At 43.3% G+C, this 17,833-nt stretch overlaps 1 protein-coding gene across 19 annotated transcripts in view; it reads right to left on the bottom strand.

The window, feature by feature from the left end:
• TRPM3 (transient receptor potential cation channel subfamily M member 3) overlaps positions 1–17,833 on the bottom strand; it is a 785,382-nt gene that overhangs the window by 248,131 nt on the left and 519,418 nt on the right. For all 19 annotated transcript variants that reach the window (XM_032308281.1, XM_032308298.1, XM_032308285.1 and 16 more), the window contains exons 2-3: positions 6,108–6,187; positions 4,346–4,550 (exon numbers count right to left, since the gene is read on the bottom strand). In XM_032308281.1, the coding sequence (XP_032164172.1) occupies positions 4,346–4,550; positions 6,108–6,187 (285 nt within the window). The remainder of the gene's footprint in view (positions 1–4,345; positions 4,551–6,107; positions 6,188–17,833) is intronic.

Raw genomic sequence — 17,833 nt, 5'->3', positions numbered from 1 at the left:
TACTTACCTGGTCCACAAGTCAGCTCAGCATTAATTGGAAGAGATGGTGATTAGTAGCAAAGAAGATTCTGTACACTCGAGTCCCGCCCTGCCCTGTTTTCTAAAGAACCTATAGCCGTAGCCCCAGATAAAGAAGAGTCTTTGAGAGAGGGAAGGCCCCATCTCTACTGTGGGGCCGCATCTCGTGACTGTTCTCTAAGTCAGTTTTAAAAGGTTACCGAGAATGCATTCTACTAAGACAATGTCTAACCCAGAGCTTTAGTATCTTATCTTCTTCCTTGGTCCTCATATTCTCACATTTAGGAGGCACCTGCATGAACTGCCGGGTCCCCCAGTAGCCCAGGAATGGCATTAGGGGCATGCAATTTGGTAGGGCCTTGGCTCGGTGCCGAGACCAGAAGGGAATGAGGATCCCTCACTCACTGTCAGCTGTGGGAGTCTCTCCTGCCTGGGTCCCGGTTTCTTTGTGAAGTGAGCAGGATGCTGGACCCAGGGCTACTGCATGTTCCCAGGCTTGTCAAGCCTGGGAATTGAGGACAGGATACCACAAAGTGCTGGGAAAAGCTCGGAAAATGGTCCCATTAACCTAGGATGTAATTTTACAAAGACCTCCTCCTGCTCATAGCTTTTGAGTTTAATTAACCTCATCAAATAACAGTAATTTTCTAATTCTACTGCAAAGTTTTCAAAACCCTTACAAGAGAGCTAGAATAGAATAGTAATTAGCTTCCCTTCAAAGCATCTATAGTCGATACCAAGTACAGGACAGAGAAGACACAGAACTGACGGCAAGTCTGGAGGGGCCCCAGTTCAAGAATTATCTATGTCATTAAATAACCGAGTAACTCTGGGAAAAGAATTTAACTTCTCTGGGCTCTGGTCGCCTCGTCTGTAAAACAGGTAGGGTGAGATTACTTAGTACTTTTTGAGCCTGGCTGAATAGAATAACCTGGCTATTTTAAAAAAATACTTCAAATGCCCAGGTTCCAACCCAAACCAATGAGGGAGACTCTCTGGGAGTGATTCTTGGCCACGGGCATCTGCAGCAGCCCAAGGTCATTGTGGTCCCCCAAGCAGAGAGCCACCGTATCAATCTTTCCAGCATTTTGGGTGACCGAAGCTCTGTGATGTCATGCTGTACTTCCTAGGGGAAGACACACAGACAATGTCTCCGAGCAGATTATGGTTTCCCTATGGCCCACCATATTTTAATAAAGATTCTCTTTTCTCCAACTGAACCTTCTACCAAACTCCGGTGGATTGTACCTCATAATGTGTCCAGACCACAATGGCATTTTGAAGACCCAAATGCCTCATCTTGGGCTGTCTTGAAGGTAAAAATTAATGTTATGTATATAATTTAAAAAAATAAAAGTCAAAATTGATCTGCCCTCTAGAAGATTTTTGCCCACCTTGCTAAAAATCATCTCAACTTTCAAATATTCTTGTCAGGAACACGGATCAAAGACGCCAAGTTAGCTGACCTGTTTCCCTTCAATCAGGGTGAACACTTAGCCACGCCTTCCCCATCTGAAGACCGACTGACATTCTTTAACAGACAGTAGTTGCTGATTTTTCCCTTTGTCCAAACTGCATGCCAGTTCGTTGGGGAGGGCAAGAAGTAAGGGAGGCCCGCTTGGCACAAAACCTGCCTGATAAAGCCAGACATCTGACCTGCTGTCAGCCCATCCCTTGGTCTAGACAGGAGAATCAGAATAACTCAAGGCCGGGTATTCAAAGTGGACAAAATGTTCATTGTCTCTGGATAGGAGGGACTCCACTCGCTAAATATTTGGTTGTATGAAGAAAAAAAAAAGTAGAAAAAGAAAAGAAAGAAAGAAAACTGGTTCTTGTTTGGCTGATAAGACTCTGAAAGAAAGGCTTCTCCTCATGGAGTCTGCTAGGAGACCATCAAGGACACGCAAGACCTAATCTGAGGGCCGGCTTCATGGTCACGCTGCTCAGAAAGGCAGTGCTTAGTCTAATGCTCTGCACCTGCTATCCTGAGGTCCTTAACAGTTTTACCCTTGAATCTGTGCTTTGTATGTGAAGTCTGATGGGACGGGAAAGCATGTGCAGAGGGCTTGGGACCTCAGCTCACACGTGGTCCACGGTCCCACATCCCACCCCCTTCTGCTGCCTCCCTGGCACAGGGGATCTCAGTCACCAGCTCCCACCTCCAGTGTCCCTGCTGGTCCAGCCTCCCCATCTCAATGTCACCTGGGGCAGCAAATGGTTTTGTGCCCCATCACTGACTGGGACCTGAGCACTGGCGAGGACAGGGGCAGGGTTGGGTGTATTCCTTGAAGCATTTAGAGACAGAGAAGGAAGTAGCTGTCTTCACTTTAGGCTGCCCAGGCTATGGTGTGTTTCCTAGGTGACTTGCTGGAAAGTCTCACCCATACCAGATCCCGAGCAGGTCCCACGACAGAGACAGCCATTCCCTGGATCACTGCCTGTCTACTGTGAGTTGGGGTTGTCAGCCATGGGAATAAAAGAAGATTGCTTTCCCTGCCCCAGCTGGGGGCCTACACTTTCATTTTACACGGGGATCTACAATCCTGTAGCTGACCTTTCCTGACCTGATGGCCGACAGATAGTTCTGCATGTCACAGAGCTATGTGGGGCTTGGGGAGGGCTATGGAAGTTCAATGTCATACATATTCACACTCCCAGAGCAGAGCGGAAGAGTTGCCTCTTCAAGTTTTTCTTCTTCTGCCAGTGTCATAATATACACATATCATGTATCAGCTGTGCGACGTGCAGCACAAAGCTTGCAGGCCCCATTCAAGTGCCCTATGATGTCACTGGGTAGACACTCCATGATGATCACCATCTACTAACCTACTTCCTTATCTGTGGCCTGTTCTCTCATCTGGGGTAGGGGGCACACTTCATTCTCGGCATTATCAGAGTCTCATCTCCAGCCAAGAACTTTGGCCCCTCATGGATTCTTTTCCATCCCTTGGCTTACTTTTCTTTTCTTTCTTTCTTTCTTTTTTTTTTTTTTTTGCAGCACTTTTCTTAAAGGATGAACTGAGATGACTTTTAATTAATGCATGGGTCTAGAGGATCCCCAGTGTATATGGTTCGATCCCATACTGTGAATGGGAACTGTGCTGAGCTGGGGACTTTAATGGCTTTGTGTAGGGGAAATACATCCCCTGGGTGGGTGGGGACACTGCCACATTTCCACTGCCCTTGGTTCTGTAGAGGCCAAGACTAATTACCTCCCCCCACAGGCCTCCGTTTCCCCCAGGCCTTACTGGGAGCTGCACATGGCACCCTTTTCTTCCCAATACACTGCTCAAAATTGTTCTTACTCCAATGTATAGCTCTGGACTGATTTTCTTAGGGAAAAATGATGAGAATAACTCAGTCAGTCATTCATGGGGAAGAAAACCCTGTAGCAGTTCGGGGGATAGAGGGAAAGGGGAAGAGAGATGAGAAGGAGAGAGGCGGCTTTTCCCCATTTTTAGTCTGTGACCAGTGTAAAGTGGCTTCCCTTGCATTTTGCAGTATGCTGCTCTAAGCAGAATTTCCTCTCCACACTCGGAAAGCTTCGCAGTGTGCCTGAGAGCAGCCACTGGTCCGCCCTCAACTAACTCTGTCTGTCAGAAGCAAGCCTGTTGAAATAGAGCATTTCTAGAATTTCCAAAAACATATGGTGTACTGTTCTCCTGGAAAAAAAAAAAAAATCTGTCGGCCAAGTAGGGAGAGTTTCATGATGAAAGCTGCAATTTAGAAGCAACAACTCTTAGAAGTAAAATTTGTATTATTTCCTAAAGCCTCTGTTCCAAACAAAACACTTTTCATATGGAGCTCTTCTCCTGAGCTCATTATTGGACACAGCGGCTTGGAGGAAAAACACTCGCTTTAGACGGCAAGATCTCTGGTAGGACAGTCTGGGATGATCATTTCTACCTTGAACTGAAAGAAATGCTAGTTACCGGCAGAACAAAACAGAAACCTAAAGGTAAGAATTTTTTTTTTTTTTTTAACCAAAGGAGACAGAAAAACATGCCCTAAGGGATGAGACCCAGAGAGTAACAGAATAAACATGGGTCACTGTAGAAAGCTACCTGTTATTATTAGTTATAACAACAGTCACTGTGTCCAGTAACCATACTAATTATTTAAAAAATCCTGGGAGGAAGCTTTTCTTCCTCCCATTTTACAAAGGAGAGCAGATATGCACAAGGCCAAGGTTATCAGAGCCCCTTGCCCAGCCGGGATCGGGCAGACGTGGGATCAAGCCCAAAGGCTCCCTCTCCGGCTCTTTGCCCGAGATGTGAGGAAGATGTGAGGAAGACCTTGGGAAGCGACGGAATGGGTTTCTGATTACCATGGCTTTGTTGGAATGGCCACCTCCTTGGAACTCGATGGTCCCGAAAGCATCCGTCGGGCTGAGCTGTGTGTGCTTGCTGATGGACCACTTCTCGGACTGGATGTCATTTCGGGAGAGGCGACTCTCATTTTTCTCATTCTGAAGAACGGAGATACTGGGAGTGAGGCCCACATGCTGGCCGATCAGACGCCCACAGCAACACCTGCAACAGAAGAGGTCAAGGTGAATCCCTTGTCTCTGCCATGATTGGAGCACCCACTTCGGACGACCCGCAGGAGACACGGACAGACCGTAGCCAGCCAGTCAGCTCTCCGGCCGCTGCGGCAGAATCCCATGATGTGGCTGTATGAGGCAAATAGTGAACTCAGGATTTACTTGCCATAGCAATTTTCTTTTCGGCCCCTCCTCATTTCCTTTAGCTGGAGAAGCCAACATGCCTCCCAGCTTTCTCCACCCGCCTCTCTCAGACCTGCCATATTGTTCAGGATCGGAACCTGGGAACAAAAGCCCTACAGGTTTTTCTACCTTTCACTCCTCCCGTCGATCAAATCTTGCATGAAAGCCACTGCGCGGCTTTGAGGGGAGGATTTTAACGTGCACATTTAAATAAGGACTCTCACTCAAACGTGAGTCACAACCTAACTTGTCTTTCCCCGGCTGACATTCACTGTCAAATGTCCAATTCTGGGAATAAAAACCTACAGCTTAAGTGTTCCCAAAGAAACAATGAAAATATTATTCACAAGATATTTGAAAACAAAATTCAATCTTCACATCATGGAAGCGGCCTTTATGCTTTCCCACTACCACTATTAAAACGTTACTAATAATACTGGTACCACTACTAAAACTGTTAGTAAAAATACTGACACATAGTTATCACTTATTAAATACTAATGATGATCACATTTATTTTATGAATAAAATATTGCAGTTTTGAAGGTTAGGAAACATGCTCAAGGTTACACAGCTAGTCCTTATGACTCTACAGACTGTATTTTAAATTGTGGGGCGACTGAGTGGCTCGGTGGGTTAAAGCCTCTGCCTTTGGCTCAGGTTATGATCCCAGAGTCCTGGGATCGAGCCCTGCATTGGGCTCTCTGCTCGGCAGGGAGCCTGCTTCCTCCCCTCTCTCTGCCTGCCTCTCTGCCTACTTGTGATCTCTGTCAAATAAATGAATAATATCTTTAGATTGCTTGGTTACATTGCCTTTTCATAAAGGCATTTCCAGACATTCATATTTACTACATGCCAAATGCTTCTTAGCTCATATGTTTTAAGGCAAAATGAGGGCGGTAAGGAGAATACTAAAGGTAAGGTAAGTAGGATACTACAAACGTGCTCGGACAGGAATTTGCTGGTCAGCAGTCTAGTCAGTAATCTGCTAGGAGTCTTTTGTTTAAAAAGCTCTTTTTCATTATAGCAGAGAATGGTGGTACAAACCAAGCATTTTGATGAAATGCCGAGAAGAGAAAATCAGTAACCATACTAAAAATACATATAACCCACTTATAGATGGTGATTAATTCCTTCCCAATGGGGTATCTGTTATTTTGCACAGGCTTTTAGAGAATTAACCACAGGCATGGTATATTATGTGGGGTATACATAGAAGATTGTTACAGAGATGCCCAGCAAATATAAAAAATAAAAATCTTTGACATTGGTTCCCTTGCAATGGATAGTCATTACTATTGTAGTTCTGTTCCCGTAATTGCTACTCTGTGTTCTCACTTCATTATAGAAACAGCAAGATTACCTATGGGGGTCTTTGGTGCTGGGTATGATGTGAACACATTCTCTTTTATAAAATGCTCTTTCTATCCAGGATTTCTGAGCCTGAAAAAAAAAAAAAAGAAGAAGAAGAAAGGTGAACATAACCTTGATATATTCTTGTCGGGGAAGCAAATTTTCATAATCATGTAATAGACTAGTATTTCATAAACCAAATTGAAATTGTGGTTACTTCACACATAAACGCTGCATATAACAAAATCAATTGCTGCCAGTACCTGTTGATTAGGTTAACCTCGTAACATTGAGTCCAAGAAAATGACCATAATAAAAAAAAATGTTAGTGATGGAACCATATACAAATTCTTGATCATTTCTGAAGGCAGAGAACAATGCTATTTGTGGAGGAAATGAAAAACACAGAGCTACGGTATGTTTATATCCCCATATATAACAAATATTCAGGGGTAGAAGGAAATACATGTAAATCAGGATGAAGTTCTCATGGCTAACACTTCCATTTGATTTTCTTTGTGGAAAGAAAGAGAAACTGAGGTGCCTGGGGCATTCAGTCAGTTGAGTGTTCAGTTCTTGATTTTGGCTCAGGTCATGATATCAGGGTCATGAGATCAAGCCCCACGTTGGGCTCTGATCTTGTTGAGGAATCTGCCTGAGATTCTCTCTCTCCCTTTGTCCCTCCCTCCACCTCTCCAAAAAGAAAGAAAGAGAGAGAGAGAGAGAAAGAGAAAAGTGGCAAGAGAATTACAAAATTCAAGAGCTCTATTCCATCATGACGTTTTTTCAATAATCCTAATTAGCCGTGCTTAAATGCCAGAGGAAAAAAAGGAAATGGAAGCATAAGGAAGATAAATGCCTTCAACACTTAGTCCAGAGCTTCACAGGTAATGCCTTTAGAAGGAAGGAAGATAGCACTCTTTCTTTTCCTTTCTTTTCTTTTTTAATTCCACATGTCTTTCAGCATAGGAAACACAGCTTCTTAGAATGGGCATTGTTGGGACTGTCCACCAGGAAGTCCGGGCACTGAGATTGCGTTCCCAGAAGGATAAAGGAAGCTCCAGAAGACTATACCATCTTTGTTCCAGAGCACAGTGTCCATCCCACAGCCCTTTACCTCTTTCTTTACCAGTTTTTGACAAAGTAGAGGAGTTTCCCATGAGATCCTGTAAGCTACACAGAAGATTCCTTTTCTAAGCATTTACGACGGAAGTTGTTAAAGCATCGCGTAAAGTTATTTCCATATGGTATCATCTTTTCTTTAACACAGTATCAAGGCTAAATTTATACTCTTGAAATTCTTGCACTCTTGCACTTTGAAAGGGCCAAAGTGCAACTTCGTGGTTTATTTGGCCTCCGTGTCCACTGCTAACTGTTACAAGCCCCCATATGTTGGCTGTAATTGATACTGACTCTGCCAAGGACCCAAACATCTATATAAACTGTGCCAAGGTCTTGTTTGCTCCCAACCCTTAGTCTCCCATCACTCTCCGCTCTCCTGATGGAGGCTAGGCAAGCATACAGCACAAAAGGCAGGAGTTATTTCATATGACAAAAACATCGTAAAAGTAGCAACATGGGGGATGCTTGCATTTCTCAGTGTTTATGCACTGTCCACATGAAGAGGAGCGCCCAGCCTGCCTCGAGATCCCTGGGTCCAGGTGGCCCTCTGCACCCTCAAACCACAAAAGGTAACATTTGCAATTCTGTTTGTCAGCTGGGCATGAAGAAAGCCCCAGTGTCTCTTTACAAAGATTTTTCTTCTCAAATATATAGGAAAAGCAAGTGGCTGCATCTTTGCAACAGAAATGAGCCGAGCAGCGTAGATAACCAGGCTTTATCTTTGTGAAAAGCCTGTAAGTTAAACTATTCACAGGCTGTGATTTTTCCTAGACACTGAATACTTTCATTGATAACATCTCTTGGCAGAAAGATGGTAAAAATATTCCTCCCTGGACATTTGAAACCAACTTTCACTACACCTCAGGGAGCAGGAAAGGTAGAATGCACTTTCCTTTCTTCTTTGTGGCCCACTTTGGCGAGAATTCAGAAGGATCTTTTGGAGAAGCATCTGCAAATACTCCCCGAGAGAAAAAAGGCATGGCAGTATCACAAATAGAGCATGAGGTGTGCCATTAGAAACAGTGGCATGACTGGGACTCTACAGCATGGACAGAGTCACATAATTTTGGGGGTCCTCAGTTTTTCTCATCCATAAAATGGGCACAATACTACTAGCTGCCACTCCAAGTTGTTACCATTATTATTTGGGCACCGTGTTTCACTTCAAGAAAAGGGGCCAGTGCTGGCTCGGTTCTGGTACTGAAAGTTCAGATGCAGATTCAGAGAAGATCACTATGAACCTGCTCTCACAGTCTTGACCTAGTTTGATTTCTCTTTGTGTTGGGGGATCAGAGGCTCTGAGAAGGCCTCGTTGGCCACAAAAAAATGGCATACAGGAAAGTTATTTAACTTCCCTGAGTCTTTTCTATTAACACGAGGATAATCTAGCCGCCTCAGAACACTGTTGTATTTACCAAAGCACGTGATTCAGGGACAGCACCTGGGACTCAGGAGCCACTCAATATTTAACATTTATGAAGGGCTCCTCTTGTTCCTGGAAGTATGCCATATATGTATCATCTCCATGGGTCCTCATAAGGACCCCATGAGGGAAGAGCTACTTTTACACCCGCTCTACCACTGAAGGAGTTGAGGGAGAGAGATGCAGCAGGGACACTTTAAAGCCAGAGTTTGCGCTTGTGCAGTCTGACTAGAGTTCACACACTTACCCATTCTGCTAAACTGCCTTTCCTAATGATATATTATTGATATTAAATACCCTTGATCTGGCAATACCATCTGGGCATGCTTGGGATTGCCTTGGTTTTTAGACAGAGTTGGACTCCTAGAGGCAAACCTTAGACCCAGCATATACTGCACCTTTCTCTCCTCTTTCCCCTGCTCTGTCCCCACATGTGGAGTAATATACTCTACTCTGCGTTCTACCTCTCTCCTTAGGAGAAAGGATTGGGGTGGGACATTAGGCATGTAATAGGAGCAAGAAGTAAAAGGCGGGGGGTCATTATAACAGCTCTAACAAAGAAAGGTGATTCCAACAGGATTCCTAACTTGAGAATCTAGAGGACCATGACATAAGAATTAGACTTTCCAAGGACACCTTGATTATTTGTCTCACTCATGGATCCCAGTTTCAACTTGGAAGACCCTAGAAGTTTTACTCAGAATTACTACATAGAGAAATGGCCAACTGGTTAGTTTTTAAAAATAAAGTAAATTGACTTGTTACAGTTTAGAAACTTAATTGCCTTCCTGAAGCCAACAATCTCACCTCACTGTTAGTGAAAGGAATGAAGATCAATTTCTATTTCTTACTACCAGCAGCTTAACCATTTCCCTTGCAAAGGCATGGAAAATTGGGAGGAGGGTAGGGGAAAGAATATAATAGAAAAAAAAAATCTTTCCAACATTCATAATTGAATTTTTTTTTTTGCAAAAAAAAGTATAAAACCTAATAGAAAGAGCACATGTATAACACATGAATTAGAAATGCTACAAAATATCGTGCATAATTGATTATGCTCTACTGTGGGCTTTGCTGTATTATGCTTTAATTCAGGTCTTCAATGTAGATAGATATTAGATTTTTAAAATTATTTTCTAGAAGAGAATAAATTTGAAGTATAATCACAGTTTAACTTGTTCCCCAAACTAATTCCTTTCTCTTTTGTCCAAAGGCTTTGAACTGCTCTGCGTGAGCTTCATACTTGGCTTAAATATCCAAGTAAGTTAGCTCAGAATGGCTATCCTTGTTGTTAGAAAGCATGAAATAGTTTTGACATGCCACGATTCTCACTGACCTTTTAATTCTCTTCTAATACAAAACTTCAATGGACAGGATGCCCTAAAATCTTTTCTTTTTAAATTGGCTTCGGAAGTCTTGTGTACTCTTAGAAAAGATGGCTTCCATCGGACCTTAGAAAATCACTTTGTACATTCTTTTCTAAAGGTAGAACAGCCACATCACCATGACTGAGTTCATGAAGGGCGATTTTCTTTCTTGTCTTTCTGCATTATCAGTCATGTGTGATGTGTAATAGGGAAGTGGTTTCTAAGGCTAATAATTAAAGGACATCGTATTGCAAACAAAAACGAGGACATTCGAGTCTTGAACAAAGTATCATGATTACCCTGAAAGAATAAAGCACTAATTTTGCAAGTAAAATGTACAGTCAATAAAGGATACAAATGATAGAAACAAACAAACAAACAAACAAAAGCTGTAATATTGCCTCTTAAAGGGAAAAAAGTTAAGTTATTTCACTTGGTCAGGTTTCACTTCTTTTTCACAAAGGTTCTGCTGCAAACATTCATTCCCCCGATGATTCTGATGCTTCATACTCCTGATTTCCACCCCCGCCCCCTCTCTCACCCCCAGCTACAGGACCAAGAACTTCTCCAGGCAGGAATGGTTGATAAGCACATACATCAAGTATATGCTAAATCTGTCTCCAGAAAGTCTTGGAAACCGCTACTGTAATCCACCTTTTAGAAAGGTAACTTAACAGAACAACAACCCAGACCAGTAATGACAAGATGAGAGACAGAAAAAAAGAATCCACTAAATCTATAGAACAAACTGAAATTTCACCATGTTCCTTGAGACTCTCCTGTTTCAGATGTACGCTCTGTCCTAATCAGAACAAAAACACCAAAGACCCAAAGGTAATGAATGCCTGTATTCCTTTTTAACTCTAGCTTTCCTTCAGCATCAACCTGGGCAATCCTTTGGTCTTTCTCTAGGTCCCCCTGATGCACTTTTGGGAGGTTGAACAAGAAGAAAACAAGCCGAAATCATTTTACCTGAGCACTGACTCTGGGTGGTGGCAAAGGCAGTCCCACGAGCAGCTCCTGTTGCTTTCATTTTGCTGTGTCTGGGGCTGGTCATCCCGTTAATAATGCTCTTATGACCGCCCACTGGAAAAAAAGCCACTTGCCCAGCTCTTCCCCCAAGAGACGTTTCAAGTAAGCAATGAACTTGGGCAGATTAGCCCCTTGGAATGTGCCGCTTTGGGATTAGCCTCACTAAGAATCCCATGGACATTCCCTTGCAGCCCTCAAACACTGCTTGATTTGAACATCTAATCTGACGCCAGAAGAAAAACAAATCCCCGGAGAGATCGGATTTAACTGGCACAAGTCCTGACAGGCTCCCCGCGCCACCCCCCCCCCTTTCCTTTTTCCATTTTCAGAGAGAAGGCTTCTGAAAGTGTGATAAGGTGTTCTGAGTTCTGAAAAGTTCAACTCGGGAAAGCAAACCCTTCTAAGGAAACTGTGTATTAATGCTCCGAGTGGTTCGAACACACAGGGGGCATTGTTCCTTCCTCCCCGAAGAATGGGAAGATAGCGTTTCTTTAAAGAGGAATGGCTCACAACTCTGCATGTTTCAAAAAGAATAGTTTGGTCCTCAAACCTGAGCTCAAGCAGGATGAAGTTGGACTTTGCCAGTGGCTTTCCACAACTTCTAAAATGTCAATAAATGATAAAACTTGTCTGATGGCACCTCCCGTCCTTGGTCCCTCCCTTGGAATTGCAAATGTGTGATTAGAAACCTACACTCTCCTGTTTCCCGGTGACAGCGAGGAGCGGTGAGCATTCCAGGGATAGAGACATGGACTGAAAGCAGTCACACCAGCGTGGTTTGTGACCTGTGGCGGCCCAAGTGGGAGCTTCTGGCTCACACATAAAGGGCTCTCTCAAACATCCCCCGGGGGTGAATTTTTCAGATAACAGTAGTTCTTACCTACCTAAGTGAACAAACTGAGAGAGAAAAGACTCCACTTTCAACAATGCACAAGCACTTTGTATAAAGTAAATATATAAGCATGTCCTCTCCAAAGGACCGCTCTCTCCCCACAGACAGAAGCCAGAGCAGAGAGGGGGTGTTTATGCTCAACAACCTGGGCTGTGAATCTGTGAGGGCAGGGCCACTGTGATCTTCATTTTTCCTGACAACACCTAGTAGGTGTTACTTGAACGCTTGCGGGGGGTCATAGCGTGACCCAGAGGACTTACCCGGAACTTGGATGGAATCCTTGCCTTCTCCTTGATTCTCTGCCGTTTCCAAGACTGATCTCCTTCAAACTCTGGTCTCTCACATACTGAGGTTCCCCAGACACAAGAATCAATAAATTGCTTAATGACCTTCAACCGAGGAGGCAGCCCAGTAAGCAACTTACAAGTGGGACACCAGACTGAGCTTTACCCTTAAACACAGCGCGGAGAAGTCCCTTCACTTGTCTTCAGGAGTGTGGCTTCAGAATGGCTGTAGCGACAGCCTTGACGATGTGCAACCCCTCTTTTCAAGCAGTGGGAACACTCCCATGCGCTCTATTCCCAGGGACTCACCAGAGATGCGAGCACAGAAAGATGTTCATTGCGGCTTTATTTATAACACAGAAAACTCGGAAACAAAAGTCCATCAATGGGAGCCAATTAAACTATGGCTCATCGCACTTGAGGATCAGAATCCAGTTTCAAAAGACTAATTACCTACAGAAATACACATTTTCACATTCTTCTGTGTGAAAAGTGGGCATAAAATAGTAAGCGAATAATAATTAGAAATTTTAAATACAGACAGACCTAATAGGTAGGAACTATACTAAAGTGGAAACTGTGGCTAATTTTTATTTTCTTCCTTTTGTTTTTCTATATTTTCCTAAGCTTTTTTTCCCCCCTGTAATCATATATTTGTAGTCATAAAACTATATTCTTTGGGGTCAGAAGGTTGCCAGTTCCTCCCCACCCCCCACCCCCGCCCCAACTATGAAGCTTAAGATAACAGGAAGTCCCTGGGAAGAGCAGTTCAGGAAGTGACCTAGGAAGAATTCGGTCAAAAGAGAGAGGGCCTGGCCCGCTTAGTCAGGACAGCATGTAACCTTTGACCTCTGGGTGACGAGGTGAGCCCCACACTGGGTGTTAGAGATTATTTTGAAAAAATAGAGAAGGCTCAGTGGGAAATAGGTGGAAAGAAAATTTCTACAATGTCCTGGGTGAGTCTTCCAGAAGGAGGAGTTGGGGAAGGGAAGAGAGAATAGCAGGAGAAAGACCAGAAGTAGGAGGGACAGAAGGGACAGACGGAGGAAGGAGAAGAGGAGGAGGAGGACGTTGGCGGGCGGGTAAGCACCTGAGAGACACGGGGCTGGTGGGCTGTAGACTCTCTGTGTGACTAAATAAGTTGGTTACGGATGATCCCTCCCATGTAAGAAACATGAAAAATTCATCTTTCTTCAACCTCCTTCCTCACCAGATGCTACTTCAACCCGTCATCTGACTGACTTTAAATCCTGAGTTCCCTCACATTCATACTGAGGGTTTTAAATACTGCCTCTGGATTTTTCCTAATTCTGTTCCCTCACTTTTACTCATTTCCCCGCCTTTTTGCTTACTTTTCCTTTACAGAGAGAAATATTTGATAGGGACAAGAATATGGGGCGTCTCCATGAACTTTAGGCCGAAGACAAAAATATTACCACCAGAAGCATGAGCACTTTTCTTTAAGAGAAAGGGAGCCCCCAGGTAAAGTCAGGCCGATGTTTTCACGTGAAGCCACAGAGGATCTTCAGGACCCTTTGATTTGAAAAGGTAATTAGTTCCAAAGAGACTCGTTGCTCTGGGCCACACTGTCCATATGGATCTTTTTAAAATCTTGTGCATCACCCAACAATGCAACTCCTGACAGGATGTATTTCCATCCTGTTTCAGATGTAGTTTAGAGAGAATATAATTTGAATACCAACAAGAGGAAACCACAAGGGTAATGCTGGCTGTGGCTGTTCCTTATGTAGTGGCGGAATACCTTATTCCCCTAATTCATCATTAAAGAGAAAAGTCACACTCGAATAGAATACACTAAAAACTTTCCACAGGCACCTAACTCAATTTTAAGAATGGAAATCAGATTTCCTACCAGTAAAAACTAGGTTTTAAGATGGAAAAACACATATTTCACCATTCAAGGCATTTTTTTTTTCCTGTAATGTCCACATCTGACGACAACAGCAACAAGCAGCATGATACGGAGGAGGACTCAGCAGACATTTTCTCAGAAGGACCAGATGGGAAATCATTTAGGCTCTTTGGGGGCCATATAATCTCTGCTGTACGGTTTGGCTCTCATACTGTAGTGCCACAGAGGCTGTGGGCAACACACGAAGCAGCGAGCATGGCTGTGTCTCCCTGAAGTGGGCAGCGGGCTGGGACTGGTGTGTGCTGGTCAGCCCTTGGAACAGGGAAAGGGGGTGTTCATGATGGGGTAGCAGGGGAGGGCTGGTGGCCCGAAGAACCAGGCTTTCCTGGCACCATTCCTTGCGACTCCCGGCTCTTCCTCAAGCATGTCAGGCAACTTCTCACCCAGGTGCCTTTGTTCCTGTTTCTTCTGCCCAGACAGCTGCATCCTGAGATCCCACAGCTTGCTCCCTGCACACATCCGGGGCCACTAAGAGACATTCCTCAACCAGCTCTTGCAAGGCACACTGTGTCTGTCTCACAGCCCTTCACATTACCTGGCAGTACGTCACATCCTTACGTCATGATCTGTCTACTGTCTCTGTCCACCCCTAGAATGGGAATGTTGAGGACAGCGATGCGTTTTGTGATTTCTGTCGCCCAGGCACCTAGAAGTGTGTTTGGGACATCCTAGGCATACACAGGGGCTTAGGCACCTTGTTGGACCTCCTTACACATTAGTTTCTCACCTGTAAGATGACAGAAGCAGATGGACCTGTGTTTCCTAAAGGGGGACTTCAGGATGGTACCTAGATGTGCATTTTCAATAGTTGGGTTAAGGTTAAAATATAATATACAACCAAAGGTTAACTCCGCAACTTAACAAATGCTATAGCTCGGGGTACCTACATTTTCCCTTTCGGAGTCATAAAAAAATATGTAATAAATTAGAGTAAAAACCATTTGCAGGTAAGAGAAAAATCATGACGCAACACAAAAGAGACTGAAACTGGGGAAATGCAGGACCAGTCCCTCGTAAGTGTTCCTTATTTTCATTCTGATGCTTGAAAATGAATACATGGTGGTCTCTGATATTCAGAGTTGCAGTTACCTATAAAGTAGAAAACAATGCCAGAGAAAGCTCATAAAACCAGCGGCCTCCAGAGAAGGCGGCCACCAGCACGCTCTTCTTGCAGTGATCGGTTCAGCGGCCACTCCTTGGCCTGGTCCCCTCTACGACACCCCATCCCCAGCACCATCCAGGCAGCTCAGTATTTAAACCTTTAGGATCTGGTCCTGGAGGTATCTTCGTCGGATCTGTCAATTTTCCTCCGAATCTTAGAACATATTATGCTCCAGTAAACTGAACTATTGACTGTTCCCTGTGCACCAGGCTAGTCCAGAATTCTCAAGCTCTGAAGACGTCGTCCCATTAGTCCGGAATGCCAAGTTCCAGGATCTGTACTTCGTAAATACGTCTTCGGCCCTCCAGACTCTGGACAACACTGTGTTCTCGAAGACGCTTGGCTGGGCACTGCCAGACATAGTAACTCATCACGCTTACTGTTCCACTTCCGTGCCTTGCCCAGACTTCCATTGGGGAAAAGTCATACAGGCTTATACTTATTTATTTTCACATCGAAATTTATAATCAACCAATGACCATACTCAGTACTCTGGGTCTGTTATGGTGCTGCCTCATCTGGAACATGTTCCTTTTCCCTTCTATTTGTTACCCTGGCCTCTATGGGGATATGAACAAAAACCTCACTTTTAATAAATCATCTTTGGGGGATGATTCTTTGCGGACTGAAATCATTTGTAAGAAATTTCACTTTATAGTCTCTACACTTCAATCATATACACCTTAACACAAAGTTAAATTATATTTTGTCACCAGACTGGGAAAAGATTCAATAAGTTATACTTTACAGTTACAAAGGAAACTCATTTTTTTATCAATGGGTCATGCCAGGTAAATTTTAAATGCGTTCAGAATTCTTCCGTAGAGGTAACATGAATATATATAAGAATGTTAATCTCAAAGGCATTTTCACAAACCATTTAAAAATATATTTCCAGGTTTCTTTGGAAAACTATTTCTTCATCATAAAGCAGCTAATCACTGCTTGGCAATAACATAAATTTCTAAAGAATTCTACAGTTCACGAATGCTTTCCCAAATAGCATTTCGTGAAATATTCACAGTAACTCTGTAAGGCAGGTATTATAAAATTCCATTACCCGAATAAAAAACTGTGGCTTACAGAGGTTACAGCATGCCGAAGTTACACATCAGCCGTCAGGCTTAGCCAGACAAGCCCCACGCCCTTGTGCTCCCTTTCGCTAGGGTACAGAGAGCCCTGAATCCCTTTACACTCCGTGACTGGTTTTAGGGGTGCTGAATGATCTTTTTTCTTCTTTGTAGTGGAATAAGTGCATTTTGGTCATCCTGATCTTAATAAGCATATACATACATCATCAAGCCTAATACATTACTGAAATATTGCATGGGGATGTAGGCTTCTATTTCAAAAGCATCCCAATTAGAGTCCATTTGTTTGAATGTAATATAGCTCATTTCCTACCTGGTACCATAAACACTTAAAAGCCACATACCTACTCTTAGGGACTTTATTGGTTCAATTGGCCGAAAAACAGAATCACAATAATGCCGACCCTATTTCAAAGGTAATGGGAAGATGAACTTGACCAGAGAGGAGAAAACTGCAAGAAGGAATTATGACCAACCACACTATGGGAATGAGATTTGACCACCCCCACCGCCGCCCTGCCAACCCCAACGACAAGAGCCAGGAAGTTTAAAAGGACGAGTTATTTGTTAGAAACACCTGTGTGCACAACCAGTGATGGGGCGGGGTGGGGGCCGGGAGGCGGTGGTGGTTTCTCTATTCATGGAGGCCGTCCCCAAGGGAAATACAACTTTATTTTCTGTGGAGTGAAAGAGGAGTGGGCACCACCTCTGTGCTCTTAATTCTGTTTACCTCTCACTCCTCATTCCTGCCCTGCTCTGACTCTGTCAGGAGCCCAAGAAACTAGGCTGAGTGGTGAAATGGAAACATGTTGTGTTAGGTAGAAATGTGGAATTTAGGTGACAAACTGTATCACAGATTCAGAGGCTAATTTCCATTTTGTTTACCTCTCTGGCCCTGAAAGGAGGAAGATGTTGAGAAGAGCATACGGATGGATACATAGTTGCATAGTATGTATATACAAATACAGATACATAGTATTTGTATTTGTAGTAGAGTTTCCAGGCCAGGATTCACTGCAAAGGAAACCAAGGCCCCTTTCCTTCTCCTTCTCTCTTTCTCTCTCTCTCTCGATATATAAATCAATATATAGATACCCCAAATTTAAAACACATACAAATATATATTCATATTTCTATATTGCTAATAGATAATACAGTCTACATTTTATGTTACTATTTTGATATTGTCCTCATATTTTATATTTATTTTGAATTTCACACATTTTATTTATAAAATATATTTCATAACATATTAAAATGTATTTAAAACATCTGCATATACTTCTAAATATTTGTGCATACACATATACATTTTTCAACTATTTTTTTAGTTTCTTTATCATCGGTCCTAACTACTTTAAAGTCGTCTGGTTTATCTGAGATACTGATTTATCTTAATCAAGGAGTGATTTCAATTCTCAGGCCAAACA

Source organism: Mustela erminea, chromosome 12 (assembly GCF_009829155.1).
Source record: "Mustela erminea isolate mMusErm1 chromosome 12, mMusErm1.Pri, whole genome shotgun sequence".
Taxonomy (NCBI): domain Eukaryota; kingdom Metazoa; phylum Chordata; class Mammalia; order Carnivora; family Mustelidae; genus Mustela; species Mustela erminea.
This window is presented reverse-complemented; position numbering and strand designations above follow the sequence as displayed.